Source organism: Neolamprologus brichardi, chromosome 1 (genome assembly GCF_056152115.1).
Source record: "Neolamprologus brichardi isolate AB-2024 chromosome 1, ASM5615211v1, whole genome shotgun sequence".
Taxonomy (NCBI): Eukaryota; Metazoa; Chordata; class Actinopteri; order Cichliformes; family Cichlidae; genus Neolamprologus; species Neolamprologus brichardi.
In genome coordinates, this window is record NC_142104.1 from 25,641,776 (window position 1) to 25,665,631 (window position 23,856).

Here is a 23,856-nt window from a genome sequence, read left to right on the forward strand (position 1 = left end):
AAAGATTGATATCAGCCAATAATGGAAAGACGGATAATCACTATTTAATGGAGATAAAGTGCATCGTTGTATGGAGTCGCAATATAACCATGCATACTGGTAAGAAAAGGAACTCATACTTCTTTTCTGTGCATATCTGTATGATACTGTTGTTTTAATATGTAAGCAAATGCATCTTTAGAGTTTTTAAAGATATGATTCTCTTATTCTCTTTGATAAAAATAAAAGACAATGGATTTATTTCAACTAATTTATATCAGTAAGTAATAGCAGAACAGTAGTAGCACAACTTACACAAGTTCAGAGAAAAACACGAAACTGTACAGAACATTTCAGACATAAGTCTGCGCCCAAAAGCGTCTGTAACAGTGCATCATTTATAATATCGGTGGCACAATATAGAATACACTGGCTCTGTTTGTGTGCTTCTTTGAATCATTTGTCAGAATTATTGATCCCAATAAATCTTGTGTGGAATTGTAGGATGACTGAGCAAATCAATGAAGTTGTGCTTACAGTATAGTGTCATATCTCATGTGTCCTCCTCTAGGGTTGAATAGTGGCCCCCACCTCACCCCACCCGCTGCCACCGCCAGCATCACCCATTTCATCGTCTCGTCTCATCTCTCTCTCACACATCACCAACCCCCCCCCCCCCCACACACACACACACACACACACACACACACACACACTAACGGCGCCTGGCAAATGATGGCACACTGAATGCCTCTTTTGACTGCTACCTCTCACACAGAAACACATTAAATGCAACCCCAGATGCAGTGACCCGGAGGTATGCATCGACAGGAGTCGCACAGTGTCACCCCTGTAATTCCACTCGCTCGTCCGGATAGATCTTATCACTCACATCTCTAACTGCCATTATCAATCTTTCCTGTGCAGCCTCTGCATCATTAGGCGAGAGTATTTCACTAAGAACACTAACATAGGTTTCACTCCTTTCTTCTCCTCCCTTGCATTTATAAGTCCACTGCAGGTTGGCGTAGTGCCAAGCTCTGCCATGCAGCGCAACACTGCCACCTAAAGGTTCAGTACCACCGTCAAGCCCGACCCATCGACAACAGCCTCTGTCTCTGCCTTCCCTTCTCCGTCTGCGCTCTTTCTTCACTCTTTTATGCAGTTCCCAATATTTGTCCACGTGTGTTCCATTAGATTAAAACTGTGTGTTGTGTAGTGGTGCTTTATTAGCAGAAAAATTAATAGGGCTTTGATAAAAAGCAGCATGGATTACGTTGAAATTTGAGGCTCATTATTGGCTAATCCTTTTTGAATTGGATGTGTATCAAGTTCCAGACAAGCTTCACTCAGTTCGCTAGTGTGCTTTGAGAGGAGGCATTTAATTCAAGCTCAGATGATGTGGCAAAGCCTACAGTGACATTCACAATACCACTGCAGCAGTCTAATTATTGAATGTTGTTATTGCTGCAGGTGTTGAAAAGGTTACAAAGTCTTTCATGATATTACAATGCACACCAAAAAAAATAAAATAAAGAAACAAACAAAAAAACATGAATACACTCAAGAGTTTTATGAAGAGAGAGAGAGAGAGAAAGAGAGAGGTGAAAGGTCAACTACTTTTTGGAGAATGTGTGCAGCATTTGTCTACGATGAAAAGCAGCAATCTGAGTAGATAGGCAAGAAAAAAATGTTTCTTTTACAAAGATCGTTGGGTTACAGTTAATGTTATGTTGGTACATGTTTGCCAGTGATCTAACCTGGGTACTGAAGAGACAAAATAAGGCAAAGCAGTCACTCGTCCACTTGCATTTTGGTAAATATGAATTAAATATATATTAAATACAAAACATGGGTTTGCAAGTGTTACCCCCAAATTACGCATTGTGTGATTGCTGAGTCCATAATCAACTCCATTAATCAGCTGTTGTTCAAGTTACTTTTTCTCTCTTTTCTTTTTATGTTTAGGTTGAAAAACCTGCTGAAGCAGTGTGTCTCCTGAACAGTTTTCTGTTGCTTCACAGTACCTTAGAGTCAGTCCCTAATCTAGACTGGCACTTTAGCACTGTGGAACAGGGCAGTTATAGGCAGTACTTATAGACCAGTAAAAGTGCTCTTTTACCTGCTGTCTGGTGTGCATGGGCCCCTTCGTCTTGAACCCTCCTTGGGAGCTGCACTCTGAGGCACTGAAGTGGTCGGAGCTCGTGGAGGATCTCTTGGAAAGGGTGTCACAGCCCCCCACAAATGTGTTATCCAATGGGAGCTCTTGTATCACGTGATGCTTCTTCACTGAGACCGGTGTGTCAGCCTTGAGATGAAAGGCCGACTGCGGCGAGGCGGACTTGTAGTGCCGGGCCAGGTCTGGGCTGCTAGGTTTGAAGGTTGTGGTCGGCGTGGCATTCCAATCGAAGCGTCCAATCCCTTGCTCTTCCAGCTCGGTGGGCAGACTGATGGTTCCGTTGATTGGCTCGTGGGCAGGATCGTCAGGTTTGTTCCCCTCTATGGTGACAAAGTTGAGCAAGGAGTTTTTGGGGGACTTCCTTTTCTTGCGCTTTTTCTTCTTGTTCTGTTTGTTTTCTGTGTTGGGTGACATCCACTCTGCCCCCTGCTTTTTTCTCTGTGCGGCTTTGAATCTAGAAGCATGGCGGCAGCGCAGCAGCACAGTCACAAAGATGACAATAATCACCACCAAGGCGCCGGTAACAAAGGCTATCATTATGGTTAAATAGTCACCACTCTGATAGGTTTCACTGCTTTCACCAATGTTTCGGTCAATTGGGGTCTCCATGGTGCGTCGAATGAGATCATTGATGAGTGTTGAGTTGCCCACAGTGTCATTAACATACAAAAACACCAGCACAAGAGTATGGAGAGATTTGGGATAACCCAGGTCACTGATATTGACCACTAATCTGTGCAAGCCTATGTCGGTTAGTGCTGGCTTTTCCTCCAAAGTAATATTCCCTGTGACTGGGTCAATTCGAAACAGACCTTTGTTATTCCCACTCACAATTGTGTATTTGAGTTCCGCATTCATCCCTGTATCACCGTCTACAGCAAACACCTCTGCTACCACAGATCCTGGGATAGAGGAGAGAGGCACGAGCTTGAAAGACGTGTTGGAGGGTGGGTAGATAACGATGGGTGTGTTGTCGTTCACATCAATGACATTGATGGTCACCTTGGCAGCTGAGGAGCAAGGAGGCCTGCCACTGTCCACAGCCCTTACATCAAAAGTGTAGGAACTCTGCTGCTCTCTGTCGAAGGATACATTAGACTTTATCACCCCAGAGTAAGGATCTAGTATAAAGTTCTCATTGTCATTCAGAATAGAAAGAGAAACAGCAGCATTTTCTCCGGCGTCTGAATCTGTCACAGTTATCACCCCCACAGTACTGTACTTAGGAAGATTCTCTGACACAAAGAACTGGAAGTGGTTATGTGTGAACTTGGGGTTGTTATCATTTTCATCCAGCACGGTTACAATAACGGCTGCCTGCGTTTGTAGAGGGGGCGTCCCGTTATCTCTTGCTGTTACAGTGAAGAGGAACCTATCCTGATCCTCCCGGTCAAAAACCCTGGATGCAGTCAGAACACCTGTTTTACGGTCAAGATCAAAAAATGATGCATTTGGTCCCAGCTGGTAAACAATTTCTGCATTTTTCCCACTGTCCTCATCTGTGGCGCTAAGAGTCGTGAGGAACAAGTCACGTTTGTTGTTTTCCATAACAGCCAGCTCAATAACTGGCTGAGTAAAAATAGGCGGATTGTCATTCTCATCCTCCAGCCTCACTCTCACCAAGGCAGTCTGATTCAAGCTCGGCTTTCCAGAGTCAGATGCTACAATTTTAAAGTTATATTCCTTTGTCCCTTCGTAGTCAAGCAGTGCGGACGTCTCTAACAGATACTGGTTGTCATACACAGCTTTTAGATGGAAGGGCACATCCTTCTCTATGAAACAAATGACCTTGCCGTTAATGTCAGTGTCTTTGTCTGACACTGTGATGAGTGCTATCTTTGTATTGATGGGATCCTTCTCTGAGAGGAAAACAGTGCCATTAATGGGACTGATTATGTATCTCAGGTCTATATTAGGTGGATTGTCATTAACATCAGTCACATTTATGGTAACAGTAGCTCTGGCTGGACTTGAGCTGCCATCACTAGCTAAAACAGAGAGCTTATGGATAGCAGTTTCTTCCCTGTCCAAAGGTCTCTGCACTGTAATTAGGCCAGATGTTGCATTCAGTGCAAACAGTCTTTTTGTAGCAGGAGACACCTGAGTCCCAAATACATAATGTATCTCTGCATTTGCCCCTATGTCTGCATCTGTAGCTTGGAGCTGCACTACAGATGTGCCAATAACGGAGTTCTCCGGTATATGAACCTCTATCTGACTCTCTTTAAACACCGGTTTGTTGTCATTGACATCTGTCACAGTAACCTGGAGAATGGCAGTGCTGGATTTCTGGGGACTGCCACCATCCTCTACTTTAATCTTCATCACATACGTGTCCTTCTGCTCTCTGTCCAGATTCTGCTGCACAATAAGCTGGGGCCACTTTTCCCCCTCAGGCGTTTCTACTATGTCTAAGCCGAAGGCACTTTGCCCATTGATCAGCTCGTATTTGTGGACACTGTTGGGGCCAGTGTCTGGGTCAGTGGCAGAAGGAATAGCAAAGCGGCTGTTAATGAGCGTGTTCTCTGGGATAGAGATGTTGATCACAGGGGACGGGAACATGGGGGCATTATCGTTTGTGTCTTTAACGATTATTTTGATCTTAATCAGCCTGAAATAATCATTAGGTAGGATGACCACTTCAATTTCAAAGGAGCACTCGCTGTCCTCAAATGAGGGACCGGGGCACAACTTCTCTCTGTCAATTCGGTTTGATGTTGTGAATATTTCTCCAGTGCTGCTCAGAACACGGACCAGTGGGTTATCTCCTGCTTTGGAGACGAGCCGGTACACAAGATTAGCACTCGTTCCGGTGGCAGCATTTGTATGGGAAATGTTTAGGTCCTTTGGTATGTTCCCAATGAGGACATTTTCTTGCAACTCCTCCCTGATGGGGTAGATTAGCTCTTGGGCTATTGAAGGATCTAGCCATATGCAGGCAAGCAGTGCACCCAACAGGTAATAGTCTTTTAGATCCATAACAGTGTTAATATGCTTCCAGCCTTCAAAACTCAAAGGTTTCTTTCTATGCAGTGTTGTTACAGACAGTGACTCCTGGCAGGAATCTTCCACGAATAAACCTATGAATACAGGACAGAGATTCCCTTCAGTGAAGTAACTTTATTATGCAGAGTAAATAAATTTAATTAACAATCATCCAATCCCTCTCCTCACAGTCAGCTGATTCATGCACTATATTTGTCCCCCTCTTCTTTAGGATTTACCCTTAAATCTGAACATAGCCACAAAACATGACTTCATTCAAACAGTAAATTGAAAATCCCAAAATAAACTGCATTAACCTTTTAAGCAGCCATTAATGTCTGTTACTCTCTTTCTGCATCATCTACGTTTTACGGTCACTATGAATTTTCGGTGCCTCGAACACCCCCACGGCAACAAAACTTCACAACACATTACACAGTCTTATTAATTTTTCCACTTAAACTGTCAAAATTAAAGAGCTTAGGCTGTGAGTGGGCTGCTTAACGAGTGAATAAGCATAAATGAAGCCTACAAAGTAAGCTCAGTGAGATTTTGAATTCTTAGTGGGCAAAAGAGACCCATGCTTGTATTACATACCCAAATCGGTTGCAGCACAGAAGAAAAACTGGAGTGTGTCAGCTCATAGTCTTCTCATCCACAGTAGTACAGTAGTTCATTCAGGTAAAGATATCCTCCTCTGTCGATCTGCTTTTGGCTCCAGGTAAATAATAATAACAACAATCACCCAGCAGCACTGGGTTAATCAGACACAAGTACAGGTTTTAAATAAAAGCAGCCGGTCGCAGAAACTGGGGTAAATTAGAAGCTGCATATGTCGCAGTTCCTTTTCCCCCCATTTAACTTCAGGAATTGACTGGATCTAATTGTGCGACCTGCGGTGATTGCGGTGATCAGCGTCGCTCTCCAGCAGACACAGCAAGGTGGTCAGTGGTTTGCGGTGTCTTCAATTAAACGGGTCCCAAAATCAATGCTCATCTCCTGTGCATGTCCAGAGAGAACCGGCGTCTTTCCCCCCTTTCTTTCTTTCCTTTTCTCCCCGGCTACCTGTGAAGGTTAAGGCGCAGACGAGGTGAACCCAAAAAGAGACACTCGTGTCCCATTATGTTTCAAGTTCACGGAGCTCCATCAATAATCAGACTCAAGGTTAAAAAGAAAGAAAAAAAAAGGTCACGATGACATTTATGAAAAAGACAAAAAAAAGCCAACAACAAAAAAGGTGTAAAAGCTCAGAGTCGATCCCACTTGGAAACACCAGCCTTACGGCTGCTCAGTGTGACACGGATGCGCAGCGTGTGTGTGGCGTTTATCCTTGCACTCTCACTCCCAGAGCAGAATATCTTGCACTAACTCTGTGTAAACCCATAGGAGGGGTTGGCGATGCACACCACACCGACTAACCACCCCGCACCCCCACCCGGCCGACCCTCGTCATTGGACACCGCCCCTCGCTTTCAATGGCGTTGGCAACCCGAGCGAGGACGGGATTGGCCCGATGTCACGTCACTTAAAGCAAACCAGAGGGCTGTCCGCGGTGAGATTCTCCGCGAAGATGCTGCAGGCTGAAGAGACGCTTAACCAAAAACCCCGTGGCTGGGCTGGAGGAGGATGATGACGATGATGATGATGAAGCTGCTGCTGATGATAGTGTAAAAAAAAAGACACTGAGAGAAAAGAATAAAGAGATAGTGGATGTCCTCTAGCTTTTATAGTGTGTGTGTGATTATATAAAAGCAGATAACACTCATTGGCTCTAAAGGGACGCATCAAAAGCATACGCCAACCTGTTAGGCTGTTGTCAGGTAGGCTACAATAGCCTAATTGGGGTGGACATAAAAGCCACTAGACTGAAGCACATTAGAAAGATGCGCTATGGCGGTTTCCCGTGCATATTGACTTGCCAAGAATAAACACTGGCATATACAATACAAGCCTTGTGTGAGAGTCAGTTATAATTGCACTCTAAACAGAGAATCCGTTGTCTAAGCATGTTTGAGCCGGGTGCATATTCACGCTCCGTCCACCGCACTTAGCACCCTGCAGCCAGTCGTCAGCATTTGTTTATAAGAAATAACCTTGACAGTTATCCTAGTCATCAAGGCTACAAAGCCGCGTGTGGCCGGAGTTCTTGGTTTAACGGGTGAATTGCACTTCTTATTTTAAGTTTACTGCCTCTTGCTGTGGGGCTCCGAGGAGTCTGTGGCGTGACTTTGGAATAAACGCAGATGACCTTACGTGACAAGTTTCAAAGCAACAAGAGGCTGAACTGTTCCGAGTCGCCCCGAATGTTATAAGGTAAGTAGAAAATAGTAATTTCATAAAATGCAAATCAGACTGAGCCATACAGATCCAGACATCATTTATTACCTGCTTCCATCCAATCATTACTTAATTTCAATGCAGGAGATAACCCTCAATTTAAGCCTGGGCTCAGTGCTGTTGCTGTTGCTGAGAAATGGCAAGCTGTTGAGCTCAGTGCCTGTCGTGGTGAACACTGCCATCTTGAGGTGGACTTTCACAAATGCCTCAGCCATGATTTGAGCTTCAAGTCTTAAAACATGATCCGCCACGCAACCCTGGGTCAACTTAGCGTGACAACTAAGACAACACAGTGCATCATCGGCAGCTCAGAGGAAGAAGAAACAATGTGTGAATGGGAAATCTAGCAAAATAAGAATATGCCCCAGTTTGGGCAAGTGGTGATGAAAGTGATGCAAAGGACATTAGACCAGCACAGTTGAGGTGAGAACTAGGCTGCCAATGTCTCTTGAGAGGCTGGCTTATTGCCTGGTCAGCAGTCCATTAGCACAACCAACCTGGTGGCCTGACCTTTCTGCCTCTGGATGCAGCCGTCACTGTCCTTAGCTGGAAGAGAGCAGCTAAAGGAGTGATCTGTCACTTCAGCTTAAAGCTTGACACCCTGATGTAGAAAGAAAAGTGACAACATAACTGTCTGTAGTGGTGAAACACTTTCTTGCACTGCTGGCCAACTGCAGTCATTATGAACTCATCACCTGCCTTTAGTTGCTCTCTGGGAACCTGTGTGGTATGTGTGTCCTGGATTTCTTTTTTCTTTATCTGGAAAATGAGAAATATGCTTCGATTTGGTAGAAATTTCCACCTTTGTCAAGTCTCTATGGTATCTGTGTGGGTGATGCAAGTGAATGAGCAGTAATTAGGAGTACTGGACAAAAAGTAAACCAGAAAGCCAAAAATACCCATATTGTGAAGCAACTGTTAAAACATTGGTATGGATTACCAACTCTATCAGAACTCCACACAAGAAATGTGGACATTTTATTCCAAGGCTCAGTAAAACTTCTTTATCCTCACAGATGTGTTAAATGTCACACGATGGTGATATAAACACTAGACAAGGACAAAGTTAGTAGCTGTATGCCTGATAATTCCAATTCCAGCAGAGCTCTAGAGTCTGTTATCATCTTATTAAGTCCGTTTTAAATCAGCTAAAGCTTATGTTTCTGCCAGTCAAGTCACTGACAAGTGATGAATAATGTAGTTTGTTAATATGTAATGTAGGTCTTACCTCCTACAAACTCACGTCGAAGAGAGAGCCTAAGGGAAGTGTCCAAACCTTAGGCCCTATGATTCCCCATATACCAGGTGAAGTCAATCAGATTATTCACCTTATTGACTTGTTCTTACTCTTGAATTGGCTTCATGAATAATACAAGGAACAAGTATGTGTATTTTTCGTGTGTGTCAAAACATAAGATCAAACAAGTAATATCTATCTATCTATTTAAACTTAAAGGAGGTCTGAGTATAGCTGGAGGTGGATGGTAATAAACACAACTTCTGTGTTGATAGAAGTAAGGAGCAGCAAACATGGCTTAGGGCTGTAATCAGCAGGGTTAAGCAGCAGTTTTTCTGTAATTACATCTTAATTATTTAATATGAAACTTCTTCCTTTTATTTAAAGAAATGCGGAGGAGAAACAATTTGGGAAATTTAAACTTTAAAAGCACTATTGGGGTAAACATAATTTGGGTAATTTTCTGTTATGGCCCTCACTAGTACAAGTGAGAAAACCTATGCTGGTTGGTGAGAAGCAGTATTAATAAGAGGCCAGCTCAGAGTGTGAAAGCTCTTTGACAGTCAGTGATGTCTTTTCCAGCACACTGTGAACAGGGTACACAGTGTAAGTCCATATTATTTGGAAAAACATGCGTTCCCCATACTCTAATGAATGCTGAAAAATTTCACTACTTTCCATCGCAGTTCACGTAATCAGCTGACTCAGGCAAAACATTAGTGAGGCTATTATCACACAAGCTGAATCCTTCTGTTTGAGGCGCTCTACCACCTGCCAGCTAAACAAATGTGCACAGAAACTGACTTGTGCAATAAGCAAGTCTTTAGGGCGTATTTACTTAGTGCCGGAACTGCTTTGTGTTACTCAAGTCAAAATGTTGGGCTACATTTACAAAGATGAGGTTGTCTACCTATGTTTTGTATAAATAGAAACCAATAATTTTCTATTTTATCTCAGCTCACTCTTTCTCTTGTTCCACTGAGAAGACTGGTTTCATTTGTACTTTGTCAAAGAGCCACTGCAACCGCTGATGAAAATTTAGGCCTTTTTCCTTAAATGCCTTTTGCTAGTGCGACTTCTCTCCAGAGTGGTAATGACCCGGTGGATAATTGGCATCACACATGCTGTGGACCCTGAATACTAATCAGACCTTCTAATCAGGCATCTCCAACTTAAAAATCCAAATACATGGGAGTGAACTGAATAGGAAATGCATATGATTTTCTTTGGAGCAGATTTCACTGTATTCAAATCTTTGAATTCCCCCAAGGAATTTGCCTTATATCACTTAACAAGGCTGTAACAAGGTGCTTTGATTTGTGTTGAGACAGAACTTTACACCTGTGAGTTTATGAGTTAAAATATAAATGCTTGCTCAAGGTAATTGTTTTGATTCACCATATGGCAACCCCAAAGATATCCCGTAGTTGCTTCTGAGCCCTCCTAATTACTGCAAAACCATTTTCATGCACACAGCACATTCGTTACTGCCTCATGGTTGGCATTTTGGGAGGTATAATGCCATTCATGATAATCCCTTGAATATTGATTGACACATTGTTTGATCAAAAAAGATATTCTGGGTGGATTAGAGTTTCAAGATGACAGAAGTTGCAAGATACACCTTATAAGAAATGCCTCTTCTGTCTTCAAACCTTCCCTTGGACTGTAATTTGCTCTCTCCCTTTGCTTTCTGTCTCTCCCCATTTTTTTCTTCTCCCTGACACATTTGAATCACATATCACTTTCCAGACTGTGCACCGAAAAAGGTCAAACATTCCCTCCCATTCTCTTTTCTTACTGATGTGAAAGCCAGAAGGCTGCCTGTAGTAGCTGAAATAGATCCTGGTCAAACCAGGGAAAGAGAGTCGAGCAAGATCCCTCTCTGCTCAGTGCACAGGCTGATTTGACCTTGTGCAGTATGAATGAAGCAATACAAAGTTATAAGATACTTGACTGTGCTCAAATACCAGTACTTTTCCAGATCACATCAAATTGATTTGGATATTTTTGACATGAGCGATCTTGCACTCAAAGGTCATCTTTATTCGTAGAAGCTTTAACTATATGTGTCAGGTGATCCTGAGTTACATTCTCAGATTTCTTTTTGTTTGTCCCGAGTAACTCGTTTACATATATAAATGCAGGACTCGACAAGCTGGCTTTGAAGTGTCAGTTTATTTCTACACGATTACTATTTTTATAGCCCCTGTGCAATTAAATACCATTTCCTCAGAGGTTTGATGTCACTTATCTTTTATCAGGCTGCGAAATTTCTAGACTCCAGCCAACTGTGACATATTTAATGATTCCATACAGTACTCGAGTACATACTTGGAGAACTGCAGCTTTAAAAAATGTCTGGATCAACATGAGTGTAACCTACATTGAACTAATTTATATCTTGTAGTAATTATGACTCTGACAGCGAGGACAGCTCATAAAGAAGAGAGGGGATGGCAAGAAAATGCCCACATGTTGTACATACTGAGACTCTAGTGTGTCATTCTAAAGGTCAGACTTCTACATGGCAGTTTTTTAATCATGTAGTAGCCAAGTGGCTTCACATTTACAAAAAGGGATCTGGCTAATTTGTCATTTGCACAGTTATTCCAGTAATATACTGATTCCGTTCTGCATGAAAATGTAAGATATGAGGTAGTTAGGTGTGGTAGTGTTACTGGTTCCCCACTGTTATTTTCCCCCACACAGAAATGAATTAAATTAGTGTGATTGGGCTTTACTGTGAAGAAGGTTTAAGAATATTTTGCAAGTATTATTTACATTGTATTTGTGGACCAAATCCACTGAAGTGCTGAAATTTGAAAATTTGAATTAACAAAATTTGAAAACTAGGCAGTTTATAGTTTTGTTTCTTCACTTTATATTGCACTGTAAAAAAAATAGTAAAAATAATCTTGAAAAGTTAAAAGGAAGACAGCCATCATTCAGGCACACATTCTGCTAAATCTCAAGCTATAGCACTATATCTGCTGAATACCTGTCATCATTAAAGAATTTGTGTTAATAAAGCCATTACGAGTGAAAATGCAGTCTCCTATGAAAAATGCTAATGTCACCTGTAGGTGTCCAGTAATTGTTGCACTTAGATTTTTATGTAAAAAGGAGAAAAAAAACACCCACTTATCAGTTTTAATCATTGGTCTACAAGAGAGAATGAGTCATTACCTCAGAATGAGCTGCCATAGATTTGTTCTGTAAATGCAAAATAATATTTCTAATGTCGACAATGGACACTGGAGAGAAAACAGAAGAAGCGAATAAAAAGGACAAACTGTGTCTCAAACGTAAGCAAATGACGCTTGTCAACAATGACCCAGACCTTCTAACGGTATTCATATAATGGGTTATTTATCAGTTTCAAACTAGTAAATATCCCATCAGTGCTAATCAAAACAGGCTTTCATGTATTCTAAAAGTTGTTGTGGAAGTTGACAATAAATATGTTTCTGAGAAGATGACTAACACATTTACCTCACAGCAGCTGCAATTTAATTTAATGCTACTTTGTTGAATGCATACTTTTTAACCATATGTCAAACCCCCTTGACAAATTCCAACCATATGGTAACTATGCTCATTATTTCAAAATGAATAAATGTCATATTCTATTCCATACTATACATAGCTTTGTAATTTACACAATGTTGCATAATATTGTTTTAGTGTATCTGTATCTTAAGTCTATGTTGATTTAACAATCTACACACACAGAAATCAGATTGTTGGTGGGAAAGTTATGAATCTTTGTTGCTTGTTTGTTTTTTCTTAGCCTCTTCACATGCTAATGCATGCTTCTGTTGAACAAATGCCAGGGTAACTCTACACATCATTTTACAGGCAACACAAGCTTTTAGCATTCAAATCACTGGTCAAAATGATACGGTATAATCAGATGACAACATACAATTAATGTTTAGCAGATGACACAGAGAATAGAAAATGCCACTCTCCCTCATGTCCACATTTTCAAAAGCACAGATTCAGCTAAGAAAATAATGTCATGTGTTGTTGTTATTCATTCTGTATGGTGTGATGTTTGATGCTGGGGACTGCCAATAAATCCTTTTTGCATGATGAATATAGCAAGCAACCCCACATGACTGACAACTTTGAGGGTACCTGGGGGATAATTCTTGCCTTTTCATATGTTCATGTCTGGTCTCATTCAGCTATAAAGACTTGTCAATTGAAAGAAGCCAGACTTGGCGTGGAGCAAAAACACAAATACACATACACTGTGGCCGACATCGCCCATTAAAACTCGCAAGGCGGAGCAAAATTTTATGAGTAGCTCCTGATTTATATTAAATCTTGAAGTCTTCGAAGTCTATTTTTGTGCCAATCATTGTTTGTCTTTCACTCTATATTGTACTGATCCGCTGGCCTGTGTAACATCTTCACCAGCTTAGGTAGCCATATTCTTGGATGTTAGAGGCAACATGAATGCTATTTTCAGGCATAGTGACTCTGTGAGATCTAAACACTGCTCTTCTCTGGTTCCACAGAAGAGCGCAGAATATTCCAACCATCCATCCATGCATCGATCTATTTTCTGCCTCGTATCCAGGTCGTGATGGCAACAACTTAAACAAGGTACCTTTCACTGAAAACCATTTTCTATTTTATCCTTAATAGATATTTAAACTTAACCTTTACCTCCAGCCGTTAATGGGCTGCAGCTGGTGGAGATCTGGAAGAGGAATCACAGGTGCAGAGTGATGCATTTCACTTTCTTCATCTTCAGATTTTCATTTCACAACCTGGGACAAGCAGCGAGACTGCTCAGTGGGGATTCGCACCGATGTGTGACTGTAATTGTTTCCTAATGAGTTTCCTTTTTCCACTAATTGAGGATCACGTTCTATTGCAACCTATGGTTTATACACACAAACATCAGCAAAATGTTACCACAACTGTTGACTAATGAATTGTGTTCTTCCCTGGAAACATTCCTAATATAAACTCGCATACTCAGTGAATTACATGACCCCCTTTAGTTTGTTTTGTCTGTCAGACTGCAGTCACTTAGCAATCTTTTTTCCAGTCTCTAGTTCTTTAAGAGGTATACATATATTTCTGGACCTGTAAGTCTAAACAACAAAAATGGCAAAAAAAAAATAAAGCAAACTAGTTCAAGTCATAACAAAAACTGAATATTTTTAGGCATCTCACAAGCTTTTTAACCCCACAGTCAACTCACTGTTGACTCTGTAGCACAAGAGAAATCTGATAAAAAAAAAAATCCTTCCTAATTGTTCTCCTTTTGTGTCTCTCAGAGAAAATAATTCAAGGTAACTTTTAACGAGAAAACTTGGAGGGAAAAAGTAACATCTTGAAGAATTAAATAATCACATGATTAATACAATACAACATAGCTTGTGGCTTACTGCTCTCATGTCATATGTGAGCTTCAAAGGTTAAAGTAACCCCTGTGCCTGCAATTTGCCTACACATGGAAACTCCTTTAGAAGATTGTCTATTTACTGTGAATTCACATTCAAAAAACATTTTCCTACGAGAGATGTGTCTTAGTTTGTTTGAAGAGGACAGAAAATTACATTATGCCTTCAAAGTTTCATTTTGAATGGTTTTTGTTCTGTTTGAATCATCCATGACTTTTTCTTGTTATTTAAAAATTTAGTCAGACAATTGAAATATAATCTAATCAATATGTTCCCATTTCAGTTCACCTGGAATAAAAAAGTGGAATTTATTTAAGTATAAATGAGTTATGCTTTTGTTTTAAAAATACTGTAAGAAATTGTAACTTTTTTGTATGCCAAAAAAAATAATAAACTTGTCCATCAAAGTCATTAACCACTGAGCATGTCCAATAATCCTTCTTTTTGAAAGACAGTATTTGTTTGCACAGTGACCCAAAATTTGTGGCCTGGACCATAAAATCATAAAAATATATTTTTTTTTTAAAAAAAGCATGCGTGTAAACTTCTATATGGTTTAAATGCCTTGTTTCAAACACAACTATCATCATCTGGAGACTGTCAGATAGAAATCAGGTTTGAGACACTACTTTGGTTTTTATTTTTCAGACTCAGAAGCTGTGTCCATCAAAAAAAAATCCTAAAAAAACAGTAATATTCCGGCAGCTGGGGCGGCGAAATAATACCAGAAAATAACAGAAAATAACTTTCTAATGAAAATACGGTTATTTTCAGTAATGACAATACAGTTTGTTGCCCTAATTTTACATGGGATTTTGCCTTTTTCAAGTGCTTTTAAACATTAAATTAGGAACATTTTAATATGATTAAACAATGAAATTACCTATAAACAAGGTCAATGAATGCGGCAATATGAATAATAATACTTAAATGTACAGAAATATACAGTTAACAGTTGGTTTAAATAATAATGGATTGCATGCCCTGGGACAGAGGCGAGGCTGCCATATCGCACCATCGGCCCCTCTGGCCATCACCAGTAGGCGGTAGGTGAAGTGTCTTGCCCAAGGACACAAAGATTGGGAGTGTCCGAGCCGGGGTTCGAACCGGCAACCTTCTGATCACAAGGCGAACTGCCAACTCTTGAGCCACGATCGCCCTAAATAACAATAATAATAATTATTATTTGATGTAAAAAAAAAAAGTTTATACGAATCATTTTATATATTTTTCCATAGCATTACATTTGAATTTAACAGTTCAATTTTTCAAATAACAGACAAATATTTGTGAAATTATGATACATTTGTGAATGTATTTTAACAATCTAAATATGCATATGTACAGACAAATATATTGAAAAAACAAGAAAATTATGTTTTATTACATTTACAGTGATTTTACGTTAATTTGCATTTGAAATGTAAAATCACAGCCTATATATGTAAATTTAATCATATTCTAGAAGAACAGTACAAAACTGTAACATACACAGTAAAATACTTTTATATTACAATTTTTTTACAGTGTATCTATGGGTACTTTAGTGTTTAGGCTGAATGCTAATCTTTGCTAGCATGCTAAGGTAGTAATAATAACCATGTCAGCATACTTGACATAGTTATTGTATTTATGTTACAAGTACTATAATCCTTGGTGTTGTAATAGAATGAACAAACAAAACCAGCTGGCAGATTGACTGTGTCATCTTGACATACGTCTCTACCATAGCTAAAACTCTGACCAGTGTAAATAACATCTTCCCAAGTAGTCATCTTCTATTTCAGCTGAAATACATCTCACAATAGGTCTTACAAGAAACAGTAGTTAAGTTATACTCAGGCTGACTTTCAATGCAAAAAACAAAAATTGTTTTGTAACACTGGTTCAACATTGACAGCTTCAATTGATCTGTTTATCTCCAGTCTGTTAGATTCATTAAACAGGACATATTGATGCAATGGCAATCGCAGGGGCCAGGGAGAAGCCCATCTAGTAGAGTGCAGTGCAATGAAGACCTGCCTACTTGTCTGTCTTGCCGTGATTTGAGGATTGCAGCAATGCTCATATCGCTGACTTCCTGTTTGTGTTGTCGCTGTCAACTGTGTCATAGATAAGTGATCTGCAATAAATAACAAGACTGATGCTGACAGGACTGTTAAAACTATTTACTCACCTCGATAAGAAATGGTAACTGTGGCCATTACAGCTGTCTTGCACTGTGACTTAGACTATAATAATCAATTATTTTAAATAATGCAAGCATCTTTTATCCAGTAGCCTTTCTGAGAAAAGAAGTTCCTGATGCTTATCTACTGCAGTTATAGCACTGACACTGTGATAGTAATACCTAAACCCTGTGCTACACACATCACAGTAGTTCAAGCAGTGGCTCAAAAACTGTGTTTTTTCACAAAGGCCTTCTTTTCAGGGTAGTAGTTCAGAAACAGGGTGCCACATTGGTGCAGTGGTTAGCACTGTCACCTAATACCAAGAAGGTTCTGGGTTCTGTACCATCAGCTGGCTGAAGCCTTTCTTTGTGGAGTTTGAATGTTCTCCCTGAGTTATCTCTGGATACTCTACCTTCCTCCTCCAGTACAAAGGCAAGCTTCGTAGGTTAACTGAGGATTCTAAATTGGCCATAGGTGTGACTCTGAACATAAACTGTTGCTTGTCTCTCTTTGTTAGCCCTATGATGGACTTCTGACCTGTCCAGGGTGTACCCTACCTCTCAGACAGCTGGAATAGGGTTCACCTTCTTACTCCCTGTAACACTGAATTGGATAAGCTGTAAAGACAGTTCTGAAACAGATGCTACAGTGTAAAGAAAAAATGCACACTTGGTTGTTAATAGTTAATAGTTATGCTTTGAATGTGGTGGCAATGAGGTAAACAGTGCATAGATTAGTGTTAACTATAACTTCCACGGCCCTCATTAGTGTTTATTCTGATAGTTTAGTTGCAGTTTTCCTATGTGGGTTTCTCCTGCATGCTTCTTTGGGTTACATGTGGAACACAAGCCACAACTATGGGAAAAAAGTGCATTTGTCACCTATAGTCACACTCCAGATGCGAAATGGAGACAGGAAAATTAGTCAAATTACCAACACATTCTCACTCCTAATTCCCCATAAAGTGTCATGGTCAGGACCCCTTGTCTTCATAACACACATGGAAGCAGTTAACATCATTACCCATTCACCCAATTTTTCACCACTTGTCCAGTTTGAGATTGTCCAACGTACAAAGCAGTGCTTTGGAAAACATATAGCTTGACAAGAGGGCGTATAAACTGACAAATTTTGATGTTGGTAGTATCGTGGTGGGTGTACAAACAAAAAGCCTTTAAACTTGAAGATCTTGTGTAGGACACTTGTTTTTAGATGCTGGTAGATTAACTTTAGGAATCAAATACTTGGTTACATCTAGCTACTATTATCATGGTTTGGGGTAAAATGTGTACACACACATGCACACACTTTTTATAAGTCCAACCACAAGTAGGCAGGGCAGGATAACTGGGAGGCTACTTCCAGAGAGAAATGACAAAGGAAAACTCTAATAGTGAGTTGCATGTGAGGCTGGACACTGTGGATACTAACAAAAGGGAAAAGCATTTGTATCAGATGGCTGAACAGAGAGATCAAGTTGTTTAGGATGTGCAGCAGGTTGGGTTGATTTAGGATACAGATGAAAATGTACTAGTGAGTAACGAGATGTCTTGAGAAAATGGAAAGAGTACTTTCAAGAGCTCATGAGTGAAGAAAATAAGAGAGAACCTGAGAGATGGAGGACAGAAAGTTTTGAGGATTAGTATGGAGAATGTGAGGGCAACTCTGATGAGGATGACGAGTGAAAAAGGTGGTTGCCCAGATGACATAACTGTGGAGGTGTGCAGTTGTGAAGATGTCTTGGAGAAAGGGACTTTTTGGCCAGATTGTTTAGCACAATCTTGGAAAGTAAGAAAATGCCAGAGGAATAGAGAAAAATCGTACTGGTACCAGTTTTCAAGGACAAACATGATGTGCAGAGATGTAGTAACTACAGTGACATACATAACAATTCAAAAAAATATAGGAAAGAACTGTTGAAGTTCAGTTAAGAAGAGGGGTGACAAGTGAGCGGCAGCATGGCTTCATGCTGAGAAAGAGCACTACAGATGCAATGTTTGCTGTTGACATAGACGTATAGAGAAAATCAGAAGGCGCTGTGCTGTGTCTTTGTGGATCTAGAGAAAGCATGCGATAGGGTGCCAAGAAAAGAACTGTGGTACAGCATGAGGAAGTCAGGAGTGACAGAGAATTATATGATGGTGGTGCAGACATGCGAGGGACATGGGGACACATTGAGGCAGTGGTGAAGTGTGCAGTAGGAGTGACAAAAAGGTGCAAGGTATGGATAGAGTTTATCAGGAATCAGCTCTGACTTCTTTGCATTGGTGATTGATAAATTGACAGATGAGGTCAGGAGGAATTCTTTGTCGTATATGATTTTTGCAGACAATCGCGTGATCTGTACTGAGAGTAGAGAGCAGGTGAAAGAGATTGGAGAGGTAGAGGTATGCACTGGAGAAAGGAGGAATGAAAGTCAGACACAAGGCAGAATACGTGTCCGTATAAATGAGAAGGTGTCAAAAGGGCAACATACAAGGAGTAGAAATCATGAAGGCAGATGAGTTTAAATACCTGGGGTTAACAACCAAAGCAACAGACAGTGCACGAGAGAAGCGAAGAAGAGAGTTCAGGCAGGGTGGAGTGAGTAGATATGACTGTCACCAAAAGTGAAAAGAAAGATTTACAAAATGGTATTGAGACCTGCTATGGTGTATGGTTTGGAGACAGTGGCACTGTCAAAAAGACACGAGGCTGACCTGTAAAACAGAGCTGAAGATATTAAGATTTTTATTGGCAGTGACTAGGATGGAGAAGATTAGAAATGAGTATATCAGAGGGACAGCTCAGGTTGAGCAGTTTGGAGACAAAGTTAGGAAGGGCAAGCTGAGATGGTTTGGACATGTACAGAGGAGAGACAGTCAATATATTTGACAATGTATGTTTAATATTGAGCTGCCAGGCAGGAGCACGACCACAGAGAAGATTCATAGATGTAGTGGACATGCAGAGGGTCGGTGTGACAAAGAACAATATTAGGGATATGATGAGAGCAAATGACCAGCTGTGGAATCCCCTAAAGCAGGGCGAGGGAACTCCAGGCCTCAAGCGCCGGTGTGCTGCAGGTTTTAAATATCACCCTGGGTCAGCACACCTAAATCAAATCATCAATTCATTACCAGGCCTCTGGAGAACTTTGAGATATGTTGAGGAGGTAATTTAGCCATTTAAATCAACTGTGTTGGATCAAGGACACATCTAAAACCTGCAGGATACCGGCCCTTAAGGCCTGGAGTTCCCCCACCCCTGACTTAAAGGAAGCAACTGAAAAAAGACCAAGAACCACTATGCGTTAAAAAACAAACCTCTATTTTCTATTTGGCTGCCACAGCAGAAATTGCAATAACACCAGCAGAGAACTTTGCATGACAATAAACTTTTAATCCTAACAGGTGTACTCAATATATGGATGCTTTATCGGGGCCATCTATTTTTGGGGGCCATTTTTTTTGATGCTGCAGGTGTATCACTGCAGCATCATTTTCTGATTTGTCACTGTATCTCAGTGGCAAAGTCAAAGTCAAACAGAGCATGTCTCATTGTTGTTCAAGTCATTCACTACCTCAAGAACCTTACTATAGGGTACCTAGTGCATTAAAATGAAAAACCAAGGAGTTCTACCCAGTATTAGGATTGAAACTAGAAGCATAAATAAGTAATAGTAAGTAATAGGACATGGAAGTGAATAGTGAAAAAAATTAATTGTATTTCTATTATATCATCCCAGAGCAAGAAAGTCTTCACATCTGAAAAGCTGCAAAATACTTGTTATCAACTGATGCAGTAGTAATTTCACATCAGCAGTTAAGATGCGTGAATGCAAAAAAATAAAAATACTATGGTGAAGCTGCTGATGTTCATTTTGTTTGCTTGGGTCAAGTGTTGACTCAACTCTATGCTCATCTTTGAGACTGTTTTCTGTATTAGACTGCATGGTAATGAGCACCCTGAGGTTGCATTGGTAATCAGGTTTTTAATGCTTTCTGGAAGCATTTCCATCTGGATTTTATGTGTTGTGCACTATCCAATTACAACAAAATCACCTAGGACATGTAAATGACACCTGCAATACAATATAAAAAGGTCAGAGAGATAACCCTGACTCCCACTCAACTAACTCCCACCTCTTCTTCCATTCAGCCCATACACGAAGACTGCAGTATCCGTAGTGTTAGATTTGAATTTATTTCAGATTTAATGGTAAAAAATGTAGTTGTAAATGTGCTGGTTTTGGTAACTTGGCACAATGGATCATACAACCGGGTCCTAGTTTTACTTTTAAAATTTCAATAAATAGCCTAAAGCTATTTGCACTGTTTGTGGACCCAAGATTCATGGGCATTGCTTATTTCCTTTATAAGACAATGTAAACGAACAAAGTCTTTTGGTGCATCCCACAACTGTGCTTCACATTTAAGCGTTATTACTTTAAGTTAATGTTAATACCTAATTTCTAATTTCTAAGCAAGCATAGAAAATACAGGATCAAATGCATCACATATTCTAGTATTGTGATGCCAAGTCGCTCTCATGGATTTCCATTAAGTACTAAATACAACCAGGGGACCCAATACAGTAATTAAAAACATATTATTGTAGTAAGGTTAGTGATAGGATAATAGCCTCATCATTCCTTTGTGTTTATATGCAGATCAGCACAAATCCCCTTATAAATAAACTGCTTTTCCGACAAACCAGACCCCTGCGCCCTCGCAGTGATTTTCCAAGTATAGGAGGCTTAACAGTGTGGCTCTGCAGTGTTCTGGATCTTCCTGCTACAAATTAGATTTGAGTTGTTCCATAAAGGGTCAAACATCTTGAGAGAATAAACACGACACACCATGAAATTAGACTGTTGTTGGAAACGGCAGAGGTATACTTAGATACAAATTTCTTATTACAGAAGTGTTTGCACACAGATCCGTGTTGTGGCTGGCTGATCTGCTGCAATATTGAGCAGACAAACATCCCCCTCTTTCATCCCCCCGGTACACAACAGGTTTAAGGCTGCACAGATATCCAGCCTTATGGAGTACATTTGAGTTTATTTTGGGGTGATAGGATGAAGACGCAAGTTAAAAGATTCTTTTTTTTATTTCATTTTTTTGCACTTTGTTGTAGTTAATGAATGTAATCATCACAAACATAGGAATAACAACCATGTTGGTTCCGTTTAGCCATTAAAGTATTTCTCAATGAAACTCAAAAAGTATGTTAGAAAGGAGAGACGGGTTAATGGATTCAGAAGGAACATTACAATTTTAAATGTTGCTTTTATTGTGTTAGTAGGGATAGAAATCAATGTTTAAAATGGATAAATATGGAGATGTTTTTGTTGAACTACCATAATCAGTGGTTGTACGCATCCAGCATCACCACCACAACTGTGCCTAGTTGTGTTTGGCAAATACTCCAGGCTTTTACAGCAGCGGAGGGAAGGTGTGAAGACTGAGTTTTGAGGCTAGGTGCCTTGGAAACTGACCAGCGGCTTGTGTATGCCAGATGAGTGTTTCCAAAACATAGGCCTTACCTTGGAAACCAGCCCAGGAAAACCTGTTCCCACCCAGGAAAATACTTTTTAACTCAAATTCAAATTTACACCACAAAATATCAGCCTGCCTCCGCAAAAAATAAATCTTCCTGTGTAACACCAAAATAACGCGAAGAATATACTGTTCATTTTTGGACCAGAATCACAGAGTAAAGGGCAGGTCAGGTCTTACTATTCACCAGAGGAAGTATCATCTGTAAAACCACTACTACATATTTGAGAACTATATCTGTATAATCAGTCATATTCTGAAATCTTTATGTTATAGCTGGGAGACATCATTTTTTAAATACTGCATTATAGAAACTGAATGGCAGCAAAGTATCTGTTTTGTGGACATGACATGACAGTACAATATTATTACAGTCAATACATAAATCAATAAATATGTACAGAATTTAGAAACTACACCAACCGAACTATGCAGCTGCATAAACAAACAACATTATGAGGCTGATACATTTTGCAATATGTGTTGCACACCCATATGAACCTATATTACTTACCTTACTTGGGCTCAATAAGAATTGATCAGCTTTCAACTTAGGATATAGATATACCAGTAGATTGTATACAATGTGTAAATGTTGTTTTTTATTTAGATTTTGTGAGATTTTGCTTTAAAAACAAATCTTTTTGCATCTGTTCGACATATTCTCCTTCCAGAACATCAAATACTGCCATTTGTATTTTAGCTTTTGGCATCACAGAGACATGCAAAAGGTGCCCTTTGGCTTCCAACCCTTGACACAGTGATGGAAGAAATACTGGACGGTGAGAGCAGCTTGAAAGAACAGCAACATATACATACAGGGGTAGGAGAGGAAGCAGTAACACAAGTTTCACAGGCGGATGCACTGTTTGGTATTTTTTGTTTTGTTTTCATTTATTTTTACTTTGGCTTTAACTTGCTGCCTGGTTAAATTTAGATCATTGTTTAGGCTAAAATATCCCTCCTCACTACACTATCCCTGCAACACTGAAAAATAATACGCGAGGGTACTCAGTGCACAAAATGAGAGTATTTGAGTCCCTGGCGTCATTCAATAAACTTCCTTGAGTTGATGTTACATGATTGTTATTATAATGCTATTGATAACCCTTACAAGCATCTGATATGCATCTGATGGAGTGACTGACTGGCTGACCATTATCTTTGTGTCCTCAGGCAAAATTACCCAATACAAAAGCCTGCAACTTTGCAAAACAAGATGATAGTGAAGTGTCTAAGGAAAATGAAAAAAGAACAGCGAGCACATCACTTGTGGCTGGCTACGTGAGCGGTTGGACCTATTCTGGCGGACATCCGATCATTGCTCAGACAACAAAAGTCTTTTGTACTTTAAACACATAGTTTGGTGCACACTTTAGAAATTATTTCCAGTTTTATTCAGTGGGAGGCTGCTGCCAGACTGACAGCAAGAAGTCTTCGGTAATGTACTAAAATATTTAACACCTATTTCTCTGTCCTTTAAATGCATTTTTCTTCACAAACACTTTCACAAGTTTGCAAAGTGGGATTCACACTTCTCTAAAATGCTACTCAAAGAAGAGAGCAACTGCAAGTTTTGAGATTGTAACAGACTCTTTGTTCCCTGCTTGGTTTCCTTTCCCTTTGTATCCAACTCGTGGTATGATGCACGGCCTGTTAAGAAGCTCCTCCCCAACAGCTGCAGCCACTCCCACCTCTGATCATCAGTCAGCCTCAACAAGGGAGCAGCTGCACGGCACATGTGTTGATAAACTGAACTGGAAAAAGTAAATATAATGAGCATTAATAATTGACTATTCTCATTCTCATATCACTGTGTGTGTGTGTGTAGAGGGGGAGGATCCTGGTTAATCATACAAAAGTTCCACTGTTTCGTCCTCTTCTCAGTCCAACTCAGTTCGTCCACTGTCTTTTTTCAGTGATTATTTTTACTGCAAGTAAATAGAAATTAAAAGACACCTCATGTCTGTCTGTCTGTCTGTCTCTGTGTGTGTGTGTG

General features: G+C 40.1%; 1 protein-coding gene across 2 annotated transcripts in view; it reads right to left on the reverse strand.

Annotated features, from left to right (window-relative positions):
• The window catches only part of pcdh9 (protocadherin 9), a 191,179-nt gene extending 184,630 nt beyond the window's left edge, over positions 1-6,549 (reverse strand). For both annotated transcript variants that reach the window (XM_035907867.2, XM_006780362.2), the window contains exons 1-2: positions 5,741-6,549; positions 2,102-5,238 (exon numbers count right to left, since the gene is read on the reverse strand). In XM_035907867.2, coding sequence (XP_035763760.2) covers positions 2,102-5,137 — 3,036 coding nt within the window. In that variant the 5' untranslated portion in view covers positions 5,138-5,238; positions 5,741-6,549. The remainder of the gene's footprint in view (positions 1-2,101; positions 5,239-5,740) is intronic.
• Positions 6,550-23,856: the final 17,307 nt, after the last annotated feature.